General features: G+C 36.3%; 1 protein-coding gene and 1 pseudogene across 2 annotated transcripts; both read right to left on the bottom strand.

Moving 5' to 3' along the window:
• Positions 1 to 1,252: 1,252 nt before the first annotated feature.
• LOC306666685 (olfactory receptor 2B11-like) lies at positions 1,253 to 2,191 on the bottom strand (the record flags this gene model as incomplete). The annotated part of the gene is made up of 1 exon (XM_079148907.1): positions 1,253 to 2,191. The coding sequence occupies one exon, from the start codon at positions 2,189 to 2,191 to the stop codon at positions 1,253 to 1,255; it is 939 nt and encodes a 312-aa protein (XP_079005033.1).
• Positions 2,192 to 13,240: 11,049 nt separating this feature from the next.
• LOC306666666 (olfactory receptor 2B11-like) lies at positions 13,241 to 14,180 on the bottom strand (annotated as a pseudogene). The gene has a single exon. The product of its transcript is annotated as an olfactory receptor 2B11-like (transcript).
• Positions 14,181 to 24,714: the final 10,534 nt, after the last annotated feature.

Below are 24,714 nucleotides of genomic sequence, written 5' to 3'. Positions count from 1 at the left end.
AAATACATTCTTAGGAGGTGTGATTTACATACAGAAGTGTTATCAGGTTTTGGTTCATTTTAAACATCACTTTCTGTTTTCTCATTCACTATTAAGACTTATGCTTATGATATTTAAAAGAATGTGAAGAACTATTTCTCATTACTTAATTTGATATTAAAATATAATTTCATTCAACATACAAAAACACATTTATTATTCAAGAACTATAATGCATTTTAAAAGAAGTATTGATGTAAAATAATTATTTTAATTTAAAGAAAATTAGGAAATAGTTTACTCTCACCTAATAATGTATAGTCTAGGAACACAAATTCATATTTCCTGGAAGGACAATTTCTGTCATGGAAGAGGTAACAAACTTTTGTAGCAACTGAATAAAAAAGATTAAAAAAACAATTCATTTACCAAATTCATTGATGGGGACATTGGTAGGAAGTCTTAGAAAAGCAGAGAGTTCATTTCTGTAGGTTTATAGGTTTATATCTAGAGTTTTAGCTTTAGGGCTGGTGAGAGCTAGAAGTCTGCTCAGCATAGCAATATATTCCTAGAGTTTTCTCTAACAGAGATCATGTGAGGTCAAATACAAAGTTGAAAAATATTGTGGAAAAGGAACTAAAACAGCCCAAGATAATTTAGGTTCTTGAACTACAACATCCCTTCTCTCTTCAATCATGATTGATTCTACTCACCAAGAATCAGTCTGAAGAATATTTAATATAGATTAAGTCTTCGGAGAGCTTCAGTTCCACAGAAGCAAGAACATTAACATTAACTGAGGTAAAAAAAATTGAGACTCATCATCATTTTAAAGCTGACAGTGTTTCATGAAGAATGAGGAGTCTAGCCAGGTTGTGCACACACACATTGGCAAATCTCACAGAGCATGATGAAATGTTTCTCAGGTGAACTGATAGGAAGCCCATTGATGAATGATGTCCATGCTATTGTTACCACGATATAATCAGTTTGTATTATAATTTATTCTGCTATTTTGAATTACTAAACAAAGTCACTATTTCAATATATCCCAAATACAACTATTTTAATGTTTCCATGATTAGAGTGCCCATGCAAGTGCATATTAACTGACTTTCACTTTTTCTTAACAAGATTACAAAACAATTTATAAATATTACCTGTTTGGAAAAAGAAGATAGAGCATGCTATTACTTTATAAGAATGAGTTATTAAGGAAACCCATATACACCAATTCTAATTTTAAAATAATTTCTTTTGGTGTTTCCCAGCATCACTTGAAACTGAAAATGCTCCTCACCAGCTTACTTAATGACCCTTTTACATCCTTATTCCTCAGGGTGTAGATGAAGGGGTTGAGTGTAGGAATCACTACTGCATAGAAGAGAGCCATGAACTTGGGCTGGTCCCTTGAGATGGAAGAGGGGGGCTGAAGGTACATGCTAATGATTGGGCCATAAAATAAGAAAACTACAATGAGATGGGATGAACATGTCCCGAAGGCCTTTTTCCTTCCTTCAGAAGATTTTATCCTAAGTATGGCATATCCGATACTAGCATAGGAGGCAAGAATTAAACACAGAGGAATGGCTACTATAAAAACGCACACCACAGATAGTGTGAGCTCATTAGCTTCTTTTTCCCCACAGGCAGTCTTTATCAGAACTGGAATCTCACAAAAAAAGTGATTCAGTTTATTGTTGCCACACAGTGGCAACTGCAGTGTGAGAGTGACCTCAAAGACACCATAGGTGATTCCACTTATCCACATAAAGGACACTAATAGGATACAGATGCGTTGATTCATGATGAGGTTATAGTGCAGAGGTTTGCAGATGGCCACATAGCGGTCAAAAGACATAATAGCCAGGAGAAGACATTCTGTGGCTCCCACTGTGCTGGATAAATAAACCTGAACTGCACACCCCACATAGCTGATGGTCTTCTTAGAGCTTCCCAGGTTAATCAGCATCTGAGGCACAATGCTGGTGGTTAAACAGATGTCCAGGAAGGAGAGGTTGGTGAGGAAGAAATACATGGGACTTTGGAGACTGGGATCTATCATGGACACCAGGATGATTACAATGTTTCCCACCATGGCCATGGAGTATATTATGAAAATAATAACAAATAGTGGAAGTTTAAGCCAAAGATGATCAGCAAAGCCTATTAGGATGAACTCTTCAGGGTGGCTTTCATTAATTAGACCCATTCTCTTCTTATTTTTCCTACAGTAAGGAATTTGCAAAATAATATTAATAATAGCAATAAAGTTGAATTATAAAGAAAGATGAAACATAATTATGCATTGAACTTAAAAAATGATAGATGGGATGCAAAACTTGTGGGACAATTAACCTAAATGATCTGGCACCAGGTGAACAAATTCCCTTCATGATGGTATAAATTAAAAGCAGTTACCTTCAGCATGTTTGGTATTTATTCTGACACTGAACTTCCACCTTCTTTTAATAAGCCAGACTATTTCCTTCAGTTATGATAAGGAATAAATGAATAAACCTGTATATAGAACCTCTAAAACAAAAACTTTTACTGGCATGCAAATCAACAGAGGAGTTTGTTTATATTATAGCTTTCCCATCCAGGTATCTGATAGACTAGGTGTGGCATGGGGTGCTGGAATCAGATGCTTTATTTTCAGACACATTGCTGAGAGGCATTAAAGAAATATTAAAAAGTTTAAAAGCATTGAGTTAACAGTCATTGTGGAAGAAGGAGAAAACCCAAACCTATGGGAATCATTGATATATTCTTATTCAACCTAACTAGATAGTCCATAAATCATAGATAGGAATAAGATTTTGGGTTGAAAGAACTACTTCTTAGCTCTACAGAATTTAGCAAGTTCAAATACCTCTAGCATTATTTCCTGAATTATTAATTGAGGCAGTGAAGCTACAACCTAGGTTTCCCATTGTTTAAGAATTTCTTCTTGGGACTGGGATTGTGGCTCAGTGATAGAACACTTGCCTAGCATGTGTAAGGCATTGGGTTCCCTTCTCAGCACCACATAGAAAAAAAGGACTATCAACATCTAAACAAAAATACTAAAGAAAAGAATTTCTTCTTGCATGTACCATTTCCTTGTATAATCATTTTGTTATAACTTTGGGAATTTGGTCTTTAAGCTAAAGGTTATTTAGTATATGCTTTCGGAGGGATTTTCCATTATAGAGTTTATTGTCCTGTTGCAATAAGGGTTCAGACAATTATCAGTGACCAATTGATTGTATATACTTTTAAATATATTTTGGAACTGTACATAACTGCCATCAGGAGAAAAAACAATATCCCAGAAGAGGCCCAAAAACTTATTCAGATTCAATAGTTATCTACATTTTCAGGACATTCACATTTTTTGTTTCACAGCTAAAACTTACACTGATAACAAATTTCATCCGTTGAGTAAAACAGCAGTTTGAGAAAGATGAATAAGGTAATGAAAGTTTTAATTTCAATTTTTCTTTGCTTTAGTGGTAAGGTGTATTTCATAAATTCCACATTCTTCTGTAAGGGGGAAAGTTTGGATGACCAGTTAAGACAGCATATCTATGATAAAATTCTGAAGTACTCTTTCCCTTTGTGGCAAGGGTTATCTGGTTATATTCTTAGTGTTATAAGACACAGTTTTCATATTCAGTTTCATTAAACCCTCAAAGCCTTGGGGTTGGTACTGTCATACGAAAGTCCTTAGAGTCAACATGGGAATGTTGCCCTTTTATTAGATGCTTTTCTAGTGTAAAACTGTTCAAAAATAAAATAATAATTCTATCTAGTCCTAAATGAGGTCCGTATGCCAAAAATTTCAATGGACTTATTACACACATTAAATCACTTAGTATCCACTTTTAGGTCCTATAAAAATAAAAAAAAATGTTAGTATCCCCACTTCAGGACACTATTATTCATTTTTACAGTGGACTAATAACTGGGAGTTCTGAATATTAAAAGACAATGAATGCCTTAAATGAGGTAGTGATATATTGAGATGATAAACTCAGAGTCTCAATATTTCAAAGAAAGAATGATTTAGAATGCATATATTTTAGAATGTATTTGCCTTACACATTGAGCTTGAAATTATGCAAGTATCATATCTGCATAGAGAATTTAGAAATTATCTTGGCCCAAGTTGTTATTCAGATAAAACTCTATGTCGTATATTAAATATGAAATGAGCATGGTCAGAATTATTCAGACTGGTAAAATTTCCAAAGTAACCATATTATTAAATACTTGTACTATAAGATTCTTTTTGACTATTTATTGGGCATACTTTTTTACATTCACATTTTTTTCTTAAATGTTGAAATGTTAAAATGTTTATTTAAAATGTTTATTAAAATAGGCATAGTTATTGCACATATACACAGGTTATGGTGTAACATTTCAATACATGCATACAACATGTTGTGATCACATTGAGGTAATTGGAATATCAATCACCTTAGGTAAGATTCACATTTTTATATTTTTCTGCCCTAAACAACACTACAGTTTTATAATAATAATTATAAATTTGATCTTTCACACTATCTTTCCTAATTAACTCCAGATGAAGTAATATCTCCAGTATGCTTATAAGAAATTTGTTAAATTTGTGTCTAGAACTTTATTCCTGTCTTTCACCTTCAATGTAGTTTAGGTTGTGAATAGTGATCGGCCATAGACTCTTCATTTCTCTGGATATTTCCCTAAAGGTACCAGAGAAAGTGTGACTAATCAATTTCGTTTACTCAGAAAAATATTTGTTTTTAAAATTTAGCCTTAGATCTCATGCTATCCATGTCCTGCTCACCTTTCATTATCTTTTGGATACCATCTGCTATTTGGATATTTTACTTGCAGTGATTTTTCATTCCTAATTCACAGTAATTATCTATCCATCAATTTTGGAAGTCAGGTCAGTAAATTGCCAGACTCTATTTGTGTTACAATTTTCTTTGCATTTCTCTTACATTTTCAGCTAGTGTATCTTATTCATACTTTATTTTTTATCACACATGGTATCTTATCTACACTTAACACCACTTTCTAGTTTTACAAGAGGAAAAGTACACAGCAGAAATCAAAGTAATTTTCATTTGATGTCAAAACTTCTCATTGAAAAGTGTGAAGAAGTGAATCCATGAAATTTTGACCATATAATAAGAAAAACTGATTCATGTTTCATATTCACATGATTGAATGAAAACTTTATACCTCGTTTGAGTACATGTCAAGAATACTCATTATGAAATGTGAATGATTTTAATGTTGTTTTAAGTGAGAGACTGAAAGAGATTAATTATAAAGTGAAACCTAGTTGTTCCTAGAGCAAATGACCTAGGTATTTCCAAGTTTAAAAAGGCTACCAGAAGTGAAATGCACCCTGTCTTTCTTATGCACATTAGCACTATGATCTACATACATTCCAATATTCTCTTGAAAATACATGGTCCATAAAACAAATGTTTTTACTTACCTTAGTTTTTTATAGATATCCTTTAATAAAAAAGAATAGTGAAGGAATGCATTTCAGTTATTCAAACTTTAAGAAATAGAGCAAGTAACTATAGTCCTCACACGTACATTTAGAGCTAGCTTCAAAACTGTTTGTGTTTCAGTTGATAGAGCGTGCAAAAAAGAAAAAAGTACCTAGATTAGGGAGTTAATGCTTGTAATGATTTGGGGCATGCTATTTGTATGCTTTTCTTGGGACTCTTGGACAATTTTCCAAGAACTCATTCACTTAGGTTTATCCCAGATGAATTAGCAGAGCAAGTTTCTGGGGACAAGGTTCTCTGTGGATATACTTCTTGTATATAATGAGTTACTACTGAACAGAGGTCAGAGCAAGTGTATTTATTACATGTGCTCTGAAATAAACACAAGATTTCCTAACATATGAAACACTAATTTTGAATAAGATGCAATTAATAATAAATGAATAAATTAACAGTATAACAGTATGTTGTACAAGTAAAACCTTTTTGAAAAAAATGCTTCTGGGAAATTTAATAAGAAACTACTGAATATTCTACTTCATTAATTCTCAGATGTGTCACAGTATTTAGTTATTTTTAGTTATAACACTAAAGTGACTCAAAAATGTGTTGGGTCAATAAAAAACAAATATTCCCATTGCTACTGGGTCATATCACTCCTTCGTTCTTATTTTCTTGAGAAGGATTTTGGTCAAGAGATCCAATCAAAAACACAAAAAATTTTAAATTGAAATGGAAGTATGATCCACATGGAGTGAACCACTTCCCAGAGAGAACATGGCCATTGGTTTTCCATGTGGACAGTTTTATATCTGATTTGTATACCTCTCTCCTTAAGTTTTATGTATTTGGTACACTTACTATGGTTTCTCTGCCATGGATTAGTGTGCCTGCACTGGTTAGTTCCCATCAACAGTGAGACATAATATTAGGTAAAATAACCATCCACAGAAAGACAACTACTACATGAGATTCCTGAGATGTGAAACCTAAGAAGGTTGATCTTATAAAAGTAGATGGTAAAATGCCAGTTACCTGGTAGTGTGGTGGTTTGACAGACAGGGTTGTGAACATGTTGGTCAAAGGATACAAAATATTAGACATATTTGAAAGATAGATTCAACACATCTACTGTATAACATGCAAATATTGTTGACAGCATACTGACTCTTGAAAAATGCTAAGAGAGTGACTATAGTTGTCCCAACACTAAAATCAAGACTAAGTGAGGTATATAATTAGGCATTGCACAGTGAATGTAAAATTACACAGCACACATGGAAAACATAAATATTTTGCCATGATTTAAAAATAAATCATTTAAATACAAAGAACACCCAGAAAATAAGAAATAAAATTTGAAATTGTCCTGCAGAACATGATCTTGTCTATGTTGCAAAGTTATGTCAACCATGGTCCCAGAAGTAAATACATGGCACATTCTAACTGGGTTATTGAAGACCTTTTTTTAGATATAAAGCATCTAGAAAGGTGCAGGAATGAATTAGGAATACAAATAAGAAATTTTAGTGTATGTTTGATTAATGGACTACTAGCTAGCAACAGTGGGGAAATTGCTATCAAATCAAAGCCTACAGTAACAAAGGAAGAAGTCATATTGGAAACCAAAAAGAGAGAGCAAGAGTACCTCTGTGCATGAGGCCACTTCCAATAGCTGTGACCTCTGGTTAAACAAGATTGACTGAATTGAAGCTAGTAAACATGCCCCAAATTAGCTGTGCTCTACTTTCCAAATCTTAGGTGGTAATTCTCCTCAGTTGAAACCAACCAGAAGTCAGATGTCAAGGAATCCTGTTGATCCACCCTGAGGGAGTACAGCATTAGAGTAGAAAGTTTTAAACAAAAAATATGAGAGGCTCTTCCTTTGGACTGAGCACCTGCTTGGCCCCAGCATACATGACCAGACCAAAATGCTAAAAGCCACATAATCAGACTGAAACATTAAGTAAGCAGATCTATTTTACAATACAAAGAAGTGATTCCAGTCTACCAGAGGCAGCATAATAGAGATGTTTCCTTCTTTTTAACCCTCATTAAAAAAATAAGCTGGAGGGACATGGAATTTACCAATCAACATTTTCTTTTGTTTTTTCTTGTCCCCTATTTACTCAGTCCTGTGTTCTGCTTTTGTCCAGTGGATGCTCTCACTCTCTCTATTTTTTTTTTTTTTTTATAATAGAAGCTGTACTGATTCATAACTCAGAAAAAAACCAGTCCTGTAACTGAATTTGTTATTATTTTCTCTTCTGACAAATGATACATAATGGGATACAAAATGGATGTGGAACAGAGGAGGAGTAGAAATACCTATTAAATGCATAATGTGGAAAAATATATACTCACTTGGTACTTCTGGTTACCTGCTATTTGATAAAATTGAATTCGTTTTTCCAAATAATGCAATCCTGCATTGTATTTGTAATTTTTACATTTTTATTTTGGTACTAAGGATTGAACCCATGGTGATCTCTATCACTGAGCTACATTCATAGCTCCTTTTTATTTTTATTTATTTTTTGATACAGGGTCTCACTAAGTTAGCAAGACTGGGTTCAAACTTGAGATCCTCCCACCTCAGTCTCCTGAGTAACTGGGATTACAGAGGTGGGCCACCATGCCCCAGCACTAGATCATAATGTCATCTACACATTTAACTTATATAGTGTGTGTTGAGAGAGAGGAACAGAGACAGAGAGATTTTCATTTCATCTTTTTATTGTGAAAACATTAAATATTATTTTGAAATTTTCAAGTATCACTTGAATTCTGCTCATTGTGTTAGACTAAGTAGGCAGATAGACATGAACAGGTAGATGGAAGAAGGAAAAATAGGGCTCACTCCATCTTAAGTGATGAAAAAATAACTCCACCTCAGGTGACAGAAATTCTACCCATAAACCCACCTCCTTCTTAAACAGGAAAAACCAGGTATAACCAACTTCAGGAATTCCCACCTTGAAAAATGCAGAGAAAATGAGGCACTGCCATTTGGCCCTGATTCATTGCAATTTATATTATGCTTTTAAACACCCACAGGATTCATTTAGGTAGTGATAGGAAGTTTCTAACATTGTAGAACTAGTGCAGGCACACTAAGCCTTGGTGTGAAAACCACAGTAACTGCACCAAACACATAATATGTGAAGAGGGAAGTTCCCGGACCTAAATGAAAACATGCCATGTGGAAAACTCATTTTCTCTCTGGGAGGTGGGCCAGTCCACATGGAACATACTTGCACATCACTAAATAGACTTGGTGCTTATTCTTTGTCTCTTGACTGAAATCTTTCAGGAAGAGAAGAGATGAAGAGTGACATTACTCAGTAACATATCAGAGGGTGGTTCTTCTGTGTGGCAGCTATAGCAACTTCAGATCTAACTCAGGCTGACACAGAAAATGGCCATTTTGGGAAGCCCAGATATATCTGGCCAGCCTCATGGCATGTCAAAGCCCATCTCTGGCTGCCCTTAAAGATTTGCTTTCACTTTTGTTGTGGCCTGCCTTTTTCTACTATAGGGGAACTATTGTGTTTACAAGACCACATTTCCATGCAACTTCATTTTTGTTCTTTAGAGAGGTTCTTCTACTTTCCTCCTCCTCCATGAGGACCTACTTCCTCTCCCTTGTCTCTTTCACCATTGTTCTCTCTGCCCGTGGACTGATCCTAGACTCCAGACTCTACTTGATGCCTTCTTTTGTACCACCCTACATCTCCATAAACCATGGTGAAGACTCATCATCACCCAGACTGCTCACCTCATTCATTTTGTAGCCCTAGGATCCTTAAAACCTACCTCTTCCTCTAATTAACCATCCTGTATTTTGGCATGGGGTCATTTCTTCCTCCATATCTAAAACCTCCCTTGAACTCTTCAAGCTCTTCACAGATTCCTAACTGTTGTTGAATCAGCTGCCCTAATATGGCCAAGATCAGTGAGCTGCTGCTTGTGTGGAACATAAGTAGGGGACACTTTACCTTTCTCTATTCAATGCTTGCTTTTTCTTTTCCTTCATCTCATCTGCCAGTTGTCCTGGGACCAACTATTTCTTCATTCTGCTGACCATTTGCACTAGATTCTGGAGTTTGTTAAATGGTGGCAAAAAAATTGGGCACTCTTAGGGTGGTGTTTCTCCATAGCCTCTGTTGTGTTTCTGAGGATGGCTTATTCTACCTAACATGATGTTTCACTTTCCATGTGTTTTTGCAAATGACAGAGTGTCCTTCTTTGTCATAACTGAAGAGCATTCTACAGTATATACAGACTCCAGTTTCTTCATCCACTCCATATCATGGCTATTGTGAAAAGTATTGCAACAAATGTGGTAGTGCAGATACTTCTTTAGCATAATAATTTCATTTTCTTTGGATAATTTCTTGTATTGGGACCAATGGAACATATTGTAAGTTTATTGAAAAACTTAATGTTAAATTTCCATGATATTTAGTGATGTGGAGCATTTTTTGTTGTTGTGTACCCATTGGTACTTTGTATGTCTTCTGTTGAGAAATGTCCCTTCAGATTTTTTTCATTTTTAGAAAGGAGGTGTTAGGTGTTTTTTTTTATTGTTGTTTATGTTTTTGCTTGCTATTGAGTTGTTTGAGTTCCTTCTATTTTATGGATATTAATGCTTTTTCAGGTGCCCAGATGGCAAATATTTTTTCCATTTTGTAGATTGTGTCTTCCCTCTGACAATTGTTTATTTTTCTGTGCAGAGGCTTTGTCAGGTAATGCAAACGTAGTTGCCCATTTCTTATTTGTTTCATGTTATTTGGGGTTTATATCCATAAAGTCAATGCCCAGGAAAAATTCATGGCTCTTCTCTGCTATGAATTTATAGTGTGTAAATAATGAATCTTCTGAGGGTAGAAGGAGGAGAGGTTCTCATAGTGCAGTTAATTCTATTATTTGCTCAATGGAATGTTACTAGTATAATAGAAAAAACAAAATATCAAAAGCAAAGTTTAAAATAATTTCTTTTCCCAAGTATTTCAAAACCCCTCTCTTGCCTTTGGCCCTTTCCTCATCTTCACTAACCTAATTCACACAATAAATTATTTTTAAAGAACTTCAAATCTGAAGCTTATAGGTATTTTTAAATACCTCAGTTACTTTTATTCCATCGTGGACAGCCATTATGGGGGAAGATGATTACAAATTTCAAGACTTCCAAAAGTGCACAGAACTGAAGTCCAGGTTTCTATTTTCTCTATTAGTTATTAAAAATCTGTATGTTATATAACACACATAATTATTGTAAGCACATTTTATTCTACAATAATACAATGTCACAGTAATTGGTTAGATTTCTTTAATATCTCTAAAACCAGAAATGCTACAAGTTATTTTGTATTCATCCCTTTGAAATCAAATTCTGCTTGATAAAATCTTTTGTCTTTCTAAAATGATACATATTTCTTTACCAAATAATTAATGACATATTCCTTGGGATTTGATTTCTGTTTTTTAGTGTTCATTTACATTTCTGTTCCTTAACTTCTATTTTAAAATATTCAAAGGGGCTTTTCATTCTATTGATATGATGATCTTGCTGATTGATAATAAACATTGATATTAAAATGAAAGAGTGTTTTATGGACATTTTATATATGGCCAGTATTATGTTATGGAGCACATAAGAATTACAGACCACTACACTTATTGAGACAAATTAAAAGGAAAAAAAGGTCCTTTAATGAGCATACCAGGCAAACGACTGGGAAAAGGCTAGCACCTCAAAGAACTCTCAGCATTTGAATTTTGGAAGTACAGGGTTTTTAAAGATAAAACCCACCAAATCTACAAGGACAATTTGGCCAGGTGTAGGTCAGAAAGATCTTGTGGAGACATACATTTCAGAGTTATTTTTGTTATACATCTTGGCCTTATAGTCAGGGTCTTGGAAAGGTCCCACTGTACTGTCAACATAGATATAGCTATCAGGAGGCTGAAAAGAAAATATTTAAACAAGCATTAAGTGGAATCAGGTCAAAATAAAATGGTGTTACTTTTGTTCTTTTACATTTCAATTACACATTATAAAAGACTGTATTTTAAAATAGAATTCAGTATCAGTTATTTTTACTTAAAATTTGACAGATAAATTTAATGCACTTATTGTGTAAAATACAAAATTTTGAAGTATATATACAATATTATATGCTAAATCTTGCTAATAAACAAATGTATCATCAGACTTGGCTCTCGTTTTGAAGAAAACAGTTTGCAACCACTCTCTTGCCATTTTTCTAAACCCAGTACATCTCCCTTTACACAAAACTCTCTAGGGTCTGTCAACTACCAGTCTATTCTCTTTCTATATGAAATGATGTTTTCCACTTACCAGTGACCTCATGAGGAATGTGTGTTCCTGTGACTAGTTTCTTTCATGTAAATTAATATATTCCAGATTTATCCATTTTCCAAATGGTAGGATTTCCTTCCTTAAATATGGTTGTATAGTTTTCCACTGGACTTTCCTTTCTTTCTTTTTTTTTTTTTTTCTTTCTTTCCTTCCTTTTTTTTTTTTTTTAAAGAGATTGAACACAGAGAATCATCATGCATCCTAAACAAGCACTATACCTCAGAGCTATCTCCTCAGTTTTTTTAATTTCTGAGACAGGTTCTCATTAAGTTGCCCAGGATGACACACCAAGTATATATAGATGTTTGAAGACTTTACACAAATATACTTAGTTGTTAGAAAAACAATTAAATGTATACCTTAAATACAAGTAAAAAAACTGAGGGTATTGTAAATTTGGAGAGTATAAAATTATGAGAAAATGGTTTATAATGATGAATTGATATTATTGATAAAATCAAGGGAATACACCCTTGCACATCATCATCATCAACCCTCATACTTCAGCTCTATGTTAAATTTGATGGTTTGATTTCCAATTTAATTTACATTTTTGTGTACTTTTTTCATTTTTTTTGCTAACCACATGATACACTGATTCCTCAATGACTGAACTTTTTAAACCTTTGTTTATGTATGCAATACATCTGATGTTCTTATTCTGTGGAGATTTAGCTCCTCAATGAAAACTAAGTGATTATTGATATTATGATAACACAGAAGTTTCTCAGGATTTTATTCATCAGCTTTTCCCTCTGTAAACATAAAAATAGCTATTTCAGTCAAATACCTCAGAAGTAGGAATACCATTGAGAGGAAAGAGGCAGATACTATTTTTGAATTCTCTTTTTCTTAAAAGATCAGTGGATGTGTGTTTGGGAGTGTCAATTACAGAACATATTTACCCATTTGGTCTTGTTGTTAATTCATAAAAAGAGTTGATTTGCATTGATCCTCAAATCATATCCATAATAGCAAGGAGGTAAATGCAGTCTAATTTACTTTTTTTACCCACAGTAACATGCAAAATATAGTTTTAGTCTCTTTTTGGTCTGAAAGAATGAGTCCTTCAATAAGCATTTATTTATTGTCCACTTCTTATGTTCTATAATAGAATCTTTAGAGGGATAGAAAGTAACTTAATGACAGTCTTCACTCCCATCCAAATTGCAGACAAACTGAGAATTAGGACTCATACTTGAAATGATAGCCAACCAACCATAACAATATGGTACAAAGACATATATGTAGATAAGGCAGGTCCTAAAGGATATCAACAATTTTAGAGGATGTTACATTAAAAAGTAATTTAGGACTGGTGATATTCTGAGCCAAATGTGGAGAGCATGGACTATAAAAATACTTAGGTTTATTCTGTTCTTTGATGACACAAGTCAAGAAACCTCCTCATTGCTCCTTTTATGTCCTTGTTCCTCAAAGTATAGATAAAAGGGTTAAGGATAGGAGTCACCAAACTGTAGAACAAGGACATGAGTTTGTTCTTGTCCTGAGAGTTAGTAGCAGAGGGTTGTACATACATGATAATTTCCAGCCCATAGAAAAGAGATACGACAATAACATGAGAACCACACGTATTAAAGGCTTTCTTCTTCTCCTCTGAAGACCGAATCCTAAGCACAGTAGCTACAATGAACCCATGAGAGACAAGGATAAGTGACGAAGGAACCAAGGAATAGAACATCCCCACAGTGGAGAGTGTAGCTACATTGAATGTAGTGTCAGCACATGACATCTTGATCATCACTGGGACCTCACAGAGAAAATCATCTACCTTGTTGTTACCACAAGTGGCAGCTGGACAGTGAGAGTTGACTGAAGCAGGGAGTTAGCCAATCCACTTATCCATGCCAGGGCCACTAGGAGGATGCAGAGTCGCTGATGCATGATAGCTGGGTACCTCAAAGGCTTGCAGATGGCAATGTAACGATCCAAGGACATCACAGCCAACAGGATGCACTCAGTGGCTCCTAAGAAGTGAAACATATAAAACTGGGTCACATATCCCCCATAGCTGATAGATTTATCTGGGCCCCAAAGGTTAAACAGCAGCTGAGGGATGGTGGTTGTGGTAAAACACAAGTCCAAGAAGGAGAGATTGGAAAGGAAGAAGTACATAGGACTGTCAAGATGAGGGTCTACTCTGGATACCACAATAATTGAGATGTTACCCACCAATGTGCAGATATACACAATAAGCACCATAATGAATGGGGCATTTCCAACCAAGGGTGGTTAGAGAAACCCAAGAGAATGAAGACCTCCGGAACACTTGCATTGTCCAGACTCATGCTTGCTGTGGCTCTTTTTAGTAGATTCAAGTTAAAGTAAAGACTTGTATTGAGTATTGAATTTTTCTGATGGTCAACCTACCAGTTAAATAAAGTGAGCTATGAAGAGTATTTCTGTGTGGTATAGCTCCACTGAAATGAGCTGATATTTGCAAGTATGAAAATTAATATAAACAAAAAATATTACTTTCATAGTGCTTCTAAGAGAAATACTAACATATCTCTATTTTAACTAAGAAATGAAAAATAGCAAAATTTTATAAAATAATGAGATAAAGGGAAACTTACAATTCACCTTATATTAAAAAAGAATAAAATGAATGAATAAATGATACTAATGACCCAAGAACCAGTCATGTTAACTTACCACTTGTGTTCATTTCTTTCATCCATGGTCTTCTGGCCCTTACCATGTTCTGGTTAGATTTATGAGTTGATTTAGGTGAGTTCAGAACTCCTTGAGTTCCAGGTAGATTGGTCTCTTTTGCATAGGAACAGCACATATTGTATTCCCCAATACAATATGTTTATTCCCCAAATCCTAGACTGACTGACTTGCCAACTTAAACTTTTTTTTTAATAAAAGGAATAATTCTCTTGGGGCATACTCAGAACTTGGAAAACAAAACAAACAATTGATTGCAAAGATAAAAGATTAGAGGCAACAAGCACTTATCAACATAGTGTGTCGTATATTAGTGCTTTTCATATTGTGAGTTGTATCTATCAACATTTGAATAATTATATGTTATTCTACGAAATTATTTATTTCCAAGTGGGATTATATAAGTTTATTTCATATGAGTTAATATTCAAAATGTATTTCTTACTATAGATAATGGTAAAAAGTTTTTAAAACATTGATGTAGTAGAAAACAGAATATAAAATTTAAAAAACCTGGATCTAATCCACTGCCAACAGTTAATACACATATCTTTCAGGTACTGTTTTTCTCAGAACCTCCCTTACTGTCCCTGCTGTGAGAATTAATTAGTCCAACATGTGTGGCCACTTTCAAAGTGTAATACTTAATGTTGAGTTGAATATTTTTATGAAATATGGTGGTTTGTTTGATTATGAGTCTGCTAAATAATTTTTTTAAGGTTTTATCCAAATATCAACAATGTGCCCATCTTCCTAGAAGGATTAGAAGGATTAAATTTTCCTCCCATCCATTTCCTTTATTACTTGGATCACCTAACTTGAACCTGATGTTAATGTTTTCAAGATTTTTACACCAGCCCACATTTATTTTAATTAATGTAAATGCCCACTAATGGAAATAGTACCCCTAGATTATTTTCAAAAATGTACCAGTTTTTCAAATTATAATGCTGCTTATTAGTATTAAAATGTGCCAATTTATTTACATGCTTTCTTACATGCAACTTTACATTAAAAAGGTCACAATATGCATGGAGTTGTGCAAAGGTTAAATGAAAACAGCAGAATAGATCATTCCCTCCCACACAAAACATTTACCTTCAACCAAATGATCTCCTATACTGATGCCTTTCTTGCAAGAAAAAGAACATCAATCTTTTCATCAGAATGAAATGTTAATTAGGGATAAGGATTAGATATCTTCTATATATTCAGTGGCTTTATTTCATATCATAAGTCCTTAATACTTATTTAAAGAATTCCAAATATTTTTCAGATGTGGAAACCTATGTTACCCTAAAATAATTGTTATGAGGACTAGGGACGTAACTCAGCTATAGAGTGTTTGCCTAGCATATATGTGGCCCTGGGTTCAATCTCCAGTACTTCCCAAAATATAGTAAAATAAATTAAAACCTAAAATAATTTAAGGAGGAGTCTCACTCTCTTTATAAAGCTGAGAGACTTTGTTTTCCACACAGATAATTAACCTCAGTGAAAAATTTCTTGGCAAGAGATGCTTTAGCAATTCCCTTGTGGGTATTCTTCCCTCTCCCATTCTTATCCCAATAAAATAAAATGATAAAATTTGGTACCTGTTATACATAATGGATTTAAAACTGAAAGACTAGAATATTTGATCTACCTCCAAAATTTTATAGAAAATTTCTTAGATCATCAACGGAAAGTCAAGAAAATTATTTTTGCTGCCAAGATACAATTTTTTTATTATATTTTGCTCAAAATGCTATTTTGAGATTCTGCTATACTAATGCATACCAATCTTAGTTTTACATAGAGATGGAAGAGGCAGTCACCTTCTAGTGTGTTTAAAGAAACAAAAGACTCTTGTCTTTGTTTTTTTTCACAGTAGTCTAACACAGTATAGACTATTTACCTGACCTGATATCGATGACATTAAAGTTTCTCATTGACTTGAATGAATATAAACCTTGTGTCATTAATATACATAAATGTTTCATTCTCTTACCTCATTCAATCAGTAAATATCTATAAAATCCCTACTATGTGTTAGTCATACATCTAGATGCTTCGAATAAACATTGAACATTGATTCCAAAAATCTGTTGTATACTTATATTCTAATAAAGAATAGATTTGTGTTTATCTTGGTGTCTTGATGAATATGGCTCCAGATTAGATTCCATTATTATTTAAATAAAATTCTGAATGCACAAACTGATATATGGCACAAATAAGATTTCCATCAGTAGACTTTTCACAGAGAGACTAAAAGTTAAAATATGAATCCAAAAGACCTTTAACCCTGGTCTTCTTGTTCAAGCATTTGTTTTTCCCCCACTCAGGCCTCACCAGTAGTTAGCACTCTGGAATCCTTCTATAGAAGTTCACGAGCCTTCTGAGGTTGTTCTGTTTGTTCATATTTATACTCTCATCATTCTCTGCATTCTAGAATTTTATCACCTTCTGATTCTTTTAAAAAATTATTTAATTCAGCTCTCTGCTTCCTTGTTGCCATATTTTGAGCTGCTTTCCTCCTCTACACCCTTTCACCATGATGTTCTGCCTCACATCAGCCCCAGAACAAAATGGAGTCTACCATATATGGACAAACTAGAAAGTAAAATAACACTTCACATCTTGTCTTTGGAACAGAAGGTATGGGCTATATTCACTAAGATGCTGTAATCACCATTATTCTATTGAGAAAGGAAAATTACTATGATGGGCTAAAGAGATAGTGGAACACTGTCCTGTGGCTGTGAGTCCTACTGAGGCCCTTTGGTGACACATAAATGCAGGTGGAATAATGGACCAGCAAATGCAGGTCAACAGCAGTTGGATAAGAGGTAAAGTTTTTCAAAGTTGAATAATCACAAAATGTTGCCAAATAACAGATCTGAGCCTAAGTGATACCTCCTGAGAAAAGCTCTCTTTGAACCCCTCCTTCTATTTTACTCATGAAGCCTTGTCATTTGTACAGCACAACTTTTATTACAACATATAATTAGATGTTTAATATTATTTGTTATTCTGCAGGAGGAGGAATTTTGCATATATTTTATTCATCATAAACCTTGCAATTCTCAAAATCTATGTAGGTGATTGATAAGTTTTTGGCAAATAAATAATGTGTGGCGGGCAGAACCCAGGGCCCAGGGTTATGCCATGTGCATCCGAAGATGGCGTCTGAATACGGGGGAATTAGCGGGGGAAGAGGTGTGTAAGTGTTCCGCGGAAGAAAAAAAAAAAGTGAAAGTCAGTTCAAGAAAGTTCCCGGGGGGAGCCTGCTGCACCTTCTTAAAGGTACAGTAGCGCCTAAGTATGAGACAAGAATTAAGTAAGCATAAAGTTTTTGTTAAGCAATTAAAAGAAGCTTTAAAGACATGGGGAGTAAAGGTTAAGAGTAATGATCTTTTTAAGTTTTTTGACCTTATTAAGGACACCTGTCTGTGGTTCTCACAAGAAGGAAGCATTAATATAAGAAGTTGGAATAGGGTGGGAGATGCTTTGGGAGATTTTTCACAGAACGTTTGGCCCAGATAAAGTTCCTATTACAGCTTTTGCTTACTGGAGTCTCATAAAGGAACTTTTAGAACATACAACAAATAATTCTGATATAGCAGCAGCAGTTATTCAGACAGAGGACCTTTTAAAAGCAGCATCAAAACAGGATCTTCAGGGAGAGCCCTCCGAGGAAAAGGGAGAGGTAGATCTTATTTCCCTTGAGAGTGAAGATGAGGAAGTTACAAGTCCCTTTCCAGATGCAGGCAGCACAGATGTTAAAAAGAAAACATCAGAACGAAGCTCCACCTAAGATTTATCCTTCATTGACTCATTTTAAAGACCCTTCAAACGAGAATAAAATAGATGATGAGGAAGTTGATTTGGACCTCATAAATGAGGAAGCCTCAAAATATCATAATCCCGACTGCCCTCTTAAACAAGGACAGTCCATTTTCTCATATCCACCTCCCTATAGCACACACTCTGCTCCTATGGCAATGGCGGTGATAGATCCAAAGGAAGACCTTAAAGAAAAAATTAAACATTTGGAGGAACAAATAAATCTAGAGGAACAATACCAAGCTCTGATTACCAGGTTACAAAAATTAAAGACAGGCAATGAATCAGTGCCCAGTTCTAATGGATTTAAAAGGGATATTTGCCCTCAAATTCTATCTGGACAACAGTGTCCAAGAGGAGGAGTTCCCTTAATCAACAGGGATTTAAAACCCCCTCCGCTAAGTGCTTTCCCTGTTACTGAGAATAGGGATAACCAGGGACAACCCTGGAGGCACCACACTGGCTTTGATTTTACTATCATAAAAGAATTAAAAACTGCTGTTTCTCAGTACGGAGCTACAGCGCCATACACCCTTGCTATTTTAGACTCCATGGCAGAAAATTGGTTAACACCACAGGATTGGAATACTTTAGTTAGAGCCACCCTGACTGGAGGTGACTTCTTGCTTTGGAAGTCTGAATATTTTGAAAATTGCAAAGAGACAGCTAAAAGAAATCAACAAGCAGGAAATGGGTGGACTTTTGATATGCTCACTGGAGTAGGTGATTATGAAACCACAGACAATCAGATGCAGTATGATCCTGGAGCGTATGCTCAGATACAGGCGGCAGCCACTAAGGCCTGGAAAAAATTGCCTGTTAAGGGAGACATCAGCATGTCTCTTACAGGAGTCAAACAAGGCCCTGATGAGCCCTTTGCTGACTTTGTTCACAGACTTATAACAACGGCTGGTTGTATTTTTGGCAGTTCTGATGCAGGTCTTGACTATGTCAAGCAACTTGCTTATGAAAATGCCAATCCCCCATGCCAAGCCGCTATAAGATCATACAAAAAGAAGACAGATTTAACAGGATATATTCATCTGTGCTCAGATATAGGACCTTCTTATCAACAGGGCTTAGCAATGGCAGCAGCTTTTAGTGGACAGACAGTGAGGGACTTTCTTAATAATAAAGACAAAAACAAAAGGGCCTGTTTTAAATGTGGCAAGGGCGGACACTTTGCCAAAGACTGCAGATCAGATTTACAAAAAACTCTTGAGGCCAAAATACCTGGTCTCTGCCCTAGGTGCAAGAGAGGAAAACATTGGGCTAATGAATGCAAGTCCAAAAGAGACAATCAGGGAAATTCCCTTCCGCCACATCAGGGAAACGGGAGGAGGGGCCCGCCTCAGGCCCCGAAACAAGCATATGGGGCAATCAGTTTCATTCCAGCCAACAGCAGCAACAACAATCCATTTCAGACCTCAGTAGAGCAACCCCAGGGAGCGCAGGATTGGACTTCAGTTCCACCTCCCATGTCGTATTAACTCCTGACATGGGCCCTCAAGCCTTGAATACTGGAATTTTTGGCCCATTGCCCTCAGGTTATTTTGGCTTAATTTTAGGAAGAAGTAGTTCTACCATGAAAGGTTTACAAGTACTCCCAGGAGTTGTAGATCAAGATTTCTTGGGAGAAATTAAGATCATGGCTCAAACAGATAACAACATTATTACTGTTACTCAGGGAGAAAGAATAGCACAGCTGATACTGTTACCATTAGTTCCAACCAAACACCCAGTTCAATATCCTAGGAGAGGAAATGGAAGTTTTGGATCCTCTAATGTATATTGGGTACAACACATAACTGATCAAAAACCTTCTTTGACCTTATGGCTAGATGTCAAGTCCTTTACAGGTCTAATAGATACAGGAGCAGATGTGACCATAATTAAACAAGAGGATTGGCCTTCTTCTTGGCCTACCATAGAAACTGTGACTAATCTTAGGGGTATTGGTCAAAGTACAAATCCAAAGCAGAGTTCTAAATACCTCACTTGGAGAGACAAAGAAAACAACACAGGTCTCATTAAGCCTTATATCATACCTCATTTTCCTGTTAATTTGTGGGGAAGAGACCTATTATCTCAGATGAAAGTAATCATGTGCAGCCCCAATGAAACAGTTGCTGCCAAATGCTATCTCAGGGATATACACCAGGAAAAGGGCTAGGAAAGGCCGAAAATGGTATTTTACATCCCATTCCCAATGTAGGACAGATTGACAGAAAAGGCTTGGGAAATTTTTGATTTTGGCCATTGACATGCCTGCACCCCAACTGTGTGCAGATCCAATAACTTGGAAATCACATAAACCAGTTTGGGTTGATCAATGGCTGCTAACTTCTGAAAAACTTGAAGCTGCTCGAATGTTAGTGCAGGAACAGCTAACAGCCAGACGTATCATAGAGAGTAATTCTCCTTGGAATATTCCTATATTGTAATTAAGAAAAAAATCTGGTAAATGGAGATTACTACAGGACTTAATGGCTGTCAATGTCACTATGGTGCTCATGGGAGCCCTGCAACCAGGGCTGCCATCTCCTGTAGCCATCCCTCAAGGATATTTTAAGGTAATTATTGACCTCAAAGACTGTTTTTTTACTATCCCTCTACATGTAGATGATCAAAAAAGATTTGCTTTTAGTCTACCATCAATAAATTTTAGAGAACCTATGAAAAGATATCAGTGGAAGGTATTGCCACAAGGAATGGCTAATAGTCCAACCTTATGCCAAAAATTTGTTGCTCTGCCTTACAGCCTATTAGAGATTCTTGGAAACAAATGTATATTATTCATTATATGGATGATATACTCATAGCAGGACAATCAGGAGAACAGGTATTACTATGTCTCACACAACTTAAACAGCAGCTGACTGCAGTAGCACTACAAATTGCTGCAGAAAAAGTTCAGCTACAAGACCTTTATACTTACCTAGGTTTCCTGCCCAATGGGCCTAGGATTATTAATCAAAAGGCAACAATCAGGAGAGATCGTTTAAATACACTTAATGACTTCCAGAAGCTTCTAGGTAATATAAATTGGCTTCGACCATACCTTAAATTAACCACAGGGGAGTTAAAACCATTGTTTGAGATATTAAAAGGGGACCCTAATCCACAATCATCCAGGACTATATCTCCTGACGCATTAGCTGCTCTTAAAAAGGTGGAGGATGCTATTGCAGGTCAATTTGTTACCAATATTGATTATTCTCATCCCTTAACGCTCATTATATTTAATACTTCCATCACTCCAACGGGTCTTTTCTGGCAAGACAATCCTATTATGTCCATTCATCTTCCTTCCTCACCCAAAAAAGTGCTATTGCCTTATTATGATGCAGTAGCTGATCTGATTATCATGGGGAGAGAAGATTCTAGAAAATATTTTGGAATAGAGCCATATAAGATTATTCAACCCTACACCCGATCTCAGGTCAATTGGCTGTTACAAAATACTGACACCTGGCCTATAGGTTGTGCATCATTCACAGGTGATATAGATAATCATTATCCACCAAATAAATTGGTTCAGTTTTGCAAACTACATCCTCTTGTATTCCCTCGTATTATTAGAGAGGAGCCCTTAAACAACACTCTTGTTGTCTTTACTGATGGATCATCCACAGGAACAGCTGCTTACACCTTCCTTGATAGAACTGTCACTTTCCAGACAAAACGTACATCTGCCCAACTTGTTGAATTACAGGCTCTTATTGCAGTTTTATCTGCCTTTCCCAATCAACCCCTTAATATCTACACAGACAGTGCCTACTTAGCGCACTCGGTGCCACTCCTTGAAACTGTCTCTCAGATCAGACATGTTTCTAAAACAGCATCACTGTTCCTTCAATGTCAGACATTCATCCATAATAGAGGGGAGCCTTTGTTTATTGGACACATCAGAGCTCACTCTGGCCTTCCGGGGCCATTAGTTAAGGGCAACAGAATTGCTGACACAGCCACCAAAATGGTTGCAGTAGCTTTTTCAGATAATATTAAGCAAGCTCAAGACACTCATAACCTACATCATTTAAATGCCCACTCTCTTAGGTTACTCTATAAAATCACTAGGGAACAAGCAAGGCTTGTACCACATGTAAAAGGCTGTACCACATGTGCTACTCATCTACTGGTTCCACATCTAGGAGTTAATCCTAAAGGCCTTGTTTCTAACATGGTGTGGCAAATGGATGTTACCCATTTTTTAGAGTTTGGTAATCTAAAATATATTCATGTTTGCATAGATACATTTAGTGGATTTATATTGGCTACACTTCAGGCTGGAGAAGCAACAAAACACGTAATTGCCCATCTATTACATTGTTTCTCAGTCTTGGGCATACCTAAACAAATTAAAACAGATAATGGCCCTGGATATACAGCAAAAACCCTCCAAACATTTTGTGAAAAATTACAAATTCAACATGTCACCGGAATTCCTTATAATCCTCAAGGCCAAGGAATGGTCGAGAGAGCACATCTCTCTCTTAAAACTACTATTGATAAAATAAAAAAGGGGGAATGGTACCCAATCAAGGGTTCTCCCCATAATATACTCAATCATGCTTTACTCATTCTCAATTTTTTAAAAATGGATGATCATGGGAAATCTGCCGCTGATCGTTTCTGGCACCCGGAATCTCAAAAGCATTTTGCCATGGTAAAATGGAAAGATCCATTGGATGGTTCATGGCATGGTCCAGACCCAGTCTTGATCTGGGGTCGAGGTTCAGTCTGCATCTTCTCTCAAAAAGCTGATGCAGCCAGATGGCTGCCAGAGCGCCTTGTAAGCCAAGTTAATGACGTTACCTCCTCCAGGGATAAAAATCATCCCTGAGAGTCTTTTCTTTTCCTTCCACAGGAATGAACAAAACATTGCTTCTCTGGATGATGGCTGCTTGTTCACTGCTCTCCTACAGACATGCAGGGTTTGAGGACCCTGCTAAGGCTCAAGAAGTGCTGCTTCTATGCCAACAAGTCAGGAATCCTTTAGGAAAAGATCAAATATCTGCAAGAAGACCTAGAAAAACGCTGATGAGCACTGGCTGATAATCCACTATGGACTGGATTCAATGGACTCCTTCCCTATCTCCTTCCCTTCTTAGGTCCCCTCCTTTGCTTGCTGCTAGTCATATCTATAGGTCCTTTGATATTCAACAAGATTATGGCTTTCATCAAAGCTCAAATTGAGGCTATACAGGCAAAACCTATTCAGGTTCATTACCATCGGCTGGAGATGATGAATTGTGATGGTGCAACATTTGATCAATATTAGATCGTAACAGACCATCACCCCTGTGTGCTGAACTGGTCAGCCAATGACAGGTAAGATTTGTGGGAGCGCATACCAACCTAAGACAGGAAATGAGGGCTAGAGCCTCATTATCCAATGACGGGTAAGGATGCTGCTCTGGCACGGACAATCTAACGCAGTTCCCGAGGGATTGTCACTCCAGCTCTATAAAATAAAAAAGGGGGACCTGTCCGGAGCCAGCAGGTTACGCGCCGTGCCTTGCCTCAAGGTCACACACCTTGACTCATGGTCACACGCTTTGGCTCATGGTCACGCCCCCTGCCTCGCCTCATGCTGAGCTAAGATGGCACCTGACAGATGCTGGTGGGGCGTGCCTCTACCTGTTTACACACCTGTCAGACTATACCAGGTGCATCACACTAGATTGTGTGGTGCTTCATGATTGGCCAACTACACTTCCTTATTCGAGTTCTGGTGCGAGACTAGTCTTGCCTTTGTACGCTTTCCTCTGATTGGTTTTTGTACTTTATATTAACTGTGTTTATTCCTCTAATAAACGAGACTTGATCAGGCTTTTGTCTTGTCTCCATTTCCTGTGTCTCTTGTCTCTCTCTATCCCCGCTCCCCCCTCCAGGTACCCATTGTACAATTGGCTGTATTATAATCTGTTCAGTTGCGTAGCACGTGGACAGATATACTTTACATGTGTGCTCTAGTGAGTGACTGCTTGACCTTTAACAGGATTGGATGGACATATCTGGTTACAATTGCTTATGCATGAGACTGCTTATATATTGAGGGTGTTATTTGAATAAACGGGAAGCTGCTTCATGAACTTCTAAAAAGTACGTGTCTTCTGTCCCGCTGGTTGAGCCGTAAGCGCGAAGAGCTGCGGTTTTCCGCAAGCGGTGTTCAGTAAGCGAAAAGACAAAGAAGGCACGGTTTCCCATAAGGGAAGCCGCGTGGTGAGCCGCTTGAAGCAGCCCTGTCGGCAAGCAGCCGTGGTTTTCCGCATAATGTAGCCCTGTTTTTCAATGTTTACTAAGTTTAGGAATAAG

The sequence above is a fragment of the Sciurus vulgaris genome (assembly GCF_902686455.1).
Source record: "Sciurus vulgaris genome assembly, chromosome: 7".
Taxonomy (NCBI): domain Eukaryota; kingdom Metazoa; phylum Chordata; class Mammalia; order Rodentia; family Sciuridae; genus Sciurus; species Sciurus vulgaris.
Note: the sequence above shows the minus strand (reverse complement) of the source record. Positions and strands in the feature narration are given on the sequence as shown.